General features: G+C 40.4%; 2 protein-coding genes and 1 long non-coding RNA gene across 3 annotated transcripts; all 3 read left to right on the plus strand.

The window, feature by feature from the left end:
- The first annotated feature begins 758 nt into the window (after positions 1 to 758).
- LOC143591885 (uncharacterized) lies at positions 759 to 1946 on the plus strand. Its single transcript, XM_077071952.1, has one exon. It carries the CDS (start codon positions 759 to 761, stop codon positions 1944 to 1946), a length of 1188 nt encoding a protein of 395 aa, XP_076928067.1.
- A 173-nt stretch (positions 1947 to 2119) lies between these two features.
- On the plus strand, positions 2120 to 2869 carry LOC143591886 (uncharacterized). The gene is made up of 2 exons (XM_077071953.1): positions 2120 to 2309; positions 2409 to 2869. Exons 1-2 carry the CDS (start codon positions 2120 to 2122, stop codon positions 2867 to 2869), a joined length of 651 nt encoding a protein of 216 aa, XP_076928068.1.
- Positions 2870 to 3778: 909 nt separating this feature from the next.
- Positions 3779 to 4498, plus strand: LOC143591889 (uncharacterized). Its single transcript, XR_013145798.1, has 3 exons — positions 3779 to 3925; positions 4269 to 4353; positions 4429 to 4498. It is a non-coding gene; the product is annotated as an uncharacterized LOC143591889 (long non-coding RNA).
- Positions 4499 to 5353: the final 855 nt, after the last annotated feature.

Genomic DNA, 5353 nt, shown 5'->3' on the forward strand with positions numbered 1-5353 from the left:
TGCTAAACGCACTGTCTTACTGTCATCCTTTGTAGGTGGTCCGCGATACATGTACAAACACTATCAAGATGCTTTGGCTATCTGTAGGGTACATGGTAAACCTCAATATTTCATTACGTTTACCTGCAACGTTAAGTGGCCTGAGATTACAAGATATTTGTCATGGTTTCCTTCTTTAAAGTCACCCGACCGTCCGGATATAAGTCTTTCAAATAAAGCTTCGGTTGTTTCTAAAATTTATCAAGGCGAGCAAGACATTCGGTGAAATTGTTGCAGGTACTGTCTTGGCTGCTTATAGGTTACACTATTGTAATTCACAAGTATATCTCACGTTTAAATAACTAAGTTTGTTACTTCAACGCAGATTTATATACAGTTGAGTTTCAGAAAAGAGGCCTTCCACATTGTCACATCCTTCTATGGGTTAGCCCGACATGTAGAATCAAGGATGCGTGTGGAATTGACAATTTTATCTCTGCTGAGATACCAGATCCTTCGGTTGAGCCTCATCTATACAAGATAGTCACTGAACTAATGATTCATGGACCATGTGGATTGCTTAATCCTAGTTCACCATGTATGGACTCGGGATCTTGCTCCAAGAGCTTTCCTAAGCACTTTGAACCTAAAACTTCCTTTGATGACAATGGTCATGTTCATTACAGAAGGAGATCGGATCGTTTCTCTGTCATGAAGGGCGATGTTAAGATAGATAACAGATACGTTGTGCCTTACAACCGTACTTTATCTCACATTTTATGGCTCATATCAATGTCAAGTATTGTGGTTGGAGCATGCTAATCAAGTATCTTTTCAAGTACATTTCAAAGGGCGCTGACCGTATACGTTATAGCATCTCAAAAACACCAACTGAAACGGACAGAAGCCATAGACCTCAACCCTCCAACGTGAATGAAATTCAAAACTTCATTGACGGTAGGTTCATCTGTCCACACGAAGCCGCATGGAGGATATTTAACTTTGACATTCACGTTAGAAATCCAGCTGTACAAGTACTAGCCGTCCACTTTGAGAACATGCAGAACGTCACTTTTAGAGAAACAGACCTGCTTGAGAATGTAGCAACTAACACTTTCAGCAAACGAACAACTTTAATAGAGTGGCTATCCAACAACGCTAGGGATGCCAGTGGTCGTCACATACGATACATTGACTATTTGTCAAAGTATAAGTGGGAATCTAAAGTCTGGATGAGACGTGCATCGAACAAAAACCCCGCAATCGGAAGGTTGGTCTACATACATCCTAGCAGCGGAGAGGCCTTTTTCTTACGCATGTTGTTGGGCTATCAAAGAGGCTGTACATCCTTCATGTTCATACAAACAGTCAACGGAGAGGTTTGTGAAACCTTTCGAGCTGCGTGTGAAAAGTTAGGCTTGCTTGGTGACGATGTCGAATGGTCAACTGCCTTTGAGGAGGCTTCAGTTTGGGCCACCGCCAGCGAGCTACGGGCATTATTCACTCAAATGCTTTTGTTTTGTGAAGTAACAGACCCTTTGCGCATGTGGGAAAAACAATGGCGTAAGATGGCAGATGATGGTATGAGAAACCATGGTATTGCTAATGATGACGATCTCAAGCAATATGTTCTCTACGAACTAGAACTGTTACTGCAATCTGGCACACCTTCAAAGTCTCTATCAGATTACAGTCTGCCTATGCCAAGACCTGCTTTGCTTCAGCAACTACAAAACAAACTTTTAATGGAAGAGGGGAACTATGATCGACACTTGCTATCAATTGAACACAATTCAAACAGATCTAAGCTTAACCTTCAACAAAGCAGAATATATGAGGATGTCACTTCTACAGTCGCCTCGCACCGTCAGATCTTGGTGTTTGTGTATGGTCATAGAGGAACCGGGAAGACATCTTATGGACAACAATACTATCAGCATTACGCTCAACTGGAAGCAATGTGCTAGCTGTTGAAGCCTCTGGCATTGCATCATTGCTACTTCCTTCGGGCCGAACGGCTCATTCAAGATTCAAAATCCCGTTAGACGTAACCAATAACTCACTCTGTCACATTAAGAAAAACACACAACTAGCACATTTACTGACTGAAACTTTACTTATAATCTGGGATGAGGCTCCAATGAACGACCGTCGGTGCTTCGATTCGCTAGACAGGTCACGTAGGGACCTATTCAATTATGAGGATAAACCATTTGGAGGAAAATCGGTCTTACTAGGTGGAGACTTTAGACAGACACTTCCAATAATTTCTAAGGCGTCAAAGTCAACCATTCTTTCTTCGTCATTGCCAAGATCTTACCTGTGGCACAGTTTCAAGGTCTACAAACTTACAGATAACATGCGCCTACGTAGACAAGATATTAGTTGCACATAACAAAATGTTATTTATGTATTCTCTTCATGGTTAGTCTCTGTTGGTGATGGAGTTATTGGATCACAAGACGTGAATGATCCAGAAGATACAAAAAATATACGTATACCTGATGAATATCTTATACGTTATTCTGACACTGCTTTAACCGAACTTATACACTTCATTTACAATGCCAATACTTTACAAAAACTCAACGCAACAACACTTTCAAAGAAAGCTATTATATGTCCTAAGAATGAAACAGTAAACGAGATTAACTCTATCGTTATCAATATGACACCTGGAACAACAAAAGCCTACACAAGCATTGACTCGGTTGTTCCTCACCTAGGTGACAATAGCGATATCGAGCTGCTCTACCCTGTAGAGTACCTAAACCTTCTAAACTTCAATGGCCTTCCCCCACACACTCTTGAACTAAAAGTAAATTCACCTATCATGTTACTAAGAAACCTCAATCCAGCTGATGGTCTCTGTAATGGCACACGACTTTAATTGCACAACTACTGCCCGGGATCGTAGAGGCACAAATAATGACGGGCAAATTCATAGGTCGCCGAGTTAACATTCCCAAAATAAGCCTAACACATAAGGATGAACAGCTACCCTTTGAACTCAAAAGGCAACAGTTTCCATTTCGTCTATGCTATGCAATGACAATTAACAAGAGCCAAGGCCAATCTTTAGATAAGATAGGGATCTACTTGCCACAACCTGTATTTGGTCACGGCCAATTATATGTAGCTCTATCAAGAGCAACTACACCCCACTCACTCAAAAGTTTGATCGTACCACACAATGACGAAGACCCAGCTCTAACCAAAAACATAGTCTACTCAGACTTTACTACAAGAAATAGATAATACAATAAATTAGCAACATACAATTTATTTTCACTACTATTGTGCATATGTTTAATACAATACTTAACTATCATACATAGCATAGTCTAATGACACACATACGTATACATTGTACACACTTTTTATTTTGATATTGTATATACCTTGCTTACACTAACAGCTACAATAACTCCACAACAGTCAACAGAATGGAACATAACTTGATACACATCCGTGACATCAAAGCGCGTCTAAAACCGCAACCGCTACTAGTAAGAGTTATAAAAAAGTGGATACCAAAATTCCAGAAGGAACTCTGCTACCTTTTTGTAGACAGCAATGTGAGTATTCTGTCCTACTATATGCTAATTGTATTGCATCCCTTTGAAATGACCTAACTATGAATCTGTTCACATCCTTTTCTTTTAATGTTCAACGCAGGGGGACGGTATTGAAGTTATAGCCAACTTAAATCAACAAGAACACTTTGATGAAATAATCAAAGTTAAGGCATGTTATATGGTAACGGAGTATGTTTGTGTTGATGCAAGACAGACCAATAAGGTAGTGGACCATGAGGCTTCGTTACGAATTGGAAGCAGGGCAACATTCACACCTATAACTGATGCTAGCATACCCACCTACTACTTCAGACTAGCCACACATGATTCGCTGAGAATGCATAGAGAGTACCCGAGACCTCTTGCAGGTAAACACTAACACTCAAAACATGTGACTACAACTGTATTATCCACAACTTTGAGTTTTATACTATGATAGGTTACCTTTTCACTCTCTAACTTACCGTGCCCTAAAGATCCTACTCATATAAATTATAGAGACTATTAGATTGTCAAATACCTTTTCCCTCTAAGTTACTGTGTCTTTACAATTGTAATCGGTTATATTTTTTAGTCTCCGAATAAGGTCATAGGAAAAAGTAATAGCTTTGTAAAACTTGCAGTTTTTAGCAAAAATATCAGATAAGCCATCTTTCCATGCCTACTATCGCATACACCTCCTAAACTAATGTCTAATTTCTTAACTTGCAGACTACATTGGACGGTTAGAAAAGAAGTTTTCCCAGCACACAAACAAGGTGGATAAACTAAAGAAGTTCCTCATACAAGACGAATGGTAAGAACAAATGCACCTAACTCAGAACAATATTCATCATCAATGTAATTTCAATTAGATACTCAATTCTCACAGGACTAACGAGGTTGAAATCACTTTTTGGAAAGACATGGAACACCTTGCGAGTGATAACATAGTTGAAGGTTGAAGAAGCGTGTAATGAATCTGACCTGATCCATGACGACGTTCCCCGGTGTTCGAGATAAACGGACCACGACTTCATCTTCTTCTCCGGTAGCTTGAGATCTGCAATGGTTTTTGGGGGTGTGGAGGTGACTGCTAAGAAATCTCGAGGATCTCTTTTTTACAGACACAAAAATGGTTATGGTGGTGGCTCTTATTGAGAACAACCCTTAATAAGGAGGTGGAGACCTCCTTATATAGGGAGCTTCATGGCCACCATCATGGTACCCTAATGGGCCTAGCCCAGTTAGGGTTACCTCCACAAAACCCCCTCAGCCCAATAATATTGTATTAGTCCATATAATAAAATAAGCCAACATAATAAATTAAGGTCGTAAGCCGGGTTTAGTACCATACCCCTACAAGCCCCCCAAGTCCAGTGTTGCTCCTAGGCGTGCAAGCGTTTAGGTGGAGCGCTGGACTTCATAAGGTGTGTTAGGATATGAGACGGTTTTTTCCCCTTTCTTCGGCCTTGTCTTTATTGTCTTTGAGTTTTGAGAGGTTTTCTCCATGATGGTGACATGTTGTGATCGTTATGATAATAATGGTGCACTGGCATGAATAAGATATAGCACGCATCATAACAATAGTGGCGCGGGGCCTGATAAAAGATAGAGTGCGCATCTCGACAATAATGTAATGCAACTTGCGCGCGAAGCAGCTTACGAGATATAAAAATAATGAAGCTTGCGCGCGAGGCGACTTACGAGCTATAAAGTAATGAAGCTTGCGCGCGAGGCGACTTACGAGCTATAAAATAATGAAGCATGCGCGAGTTGCGGCTTATGAGCTATAATATGATGATAATGACTGGCCC

This window comes from Bidens hawaiensis, unplaced genomic scaffold, assembly GCF_021521415.1.
Source record: "Bidens hawaiensis isolate Kalapana, Puna unplaced genomic scaffold, B.hawaiensis_p1.1 tig00040138_1, whole genome shotgun sequence".
NCBI lineage: Eukaryota > Viridiplantae > Streptophyta > Magnoliopsida > Asterales > Asteraceae > Bidens > Bidens hawaiensis.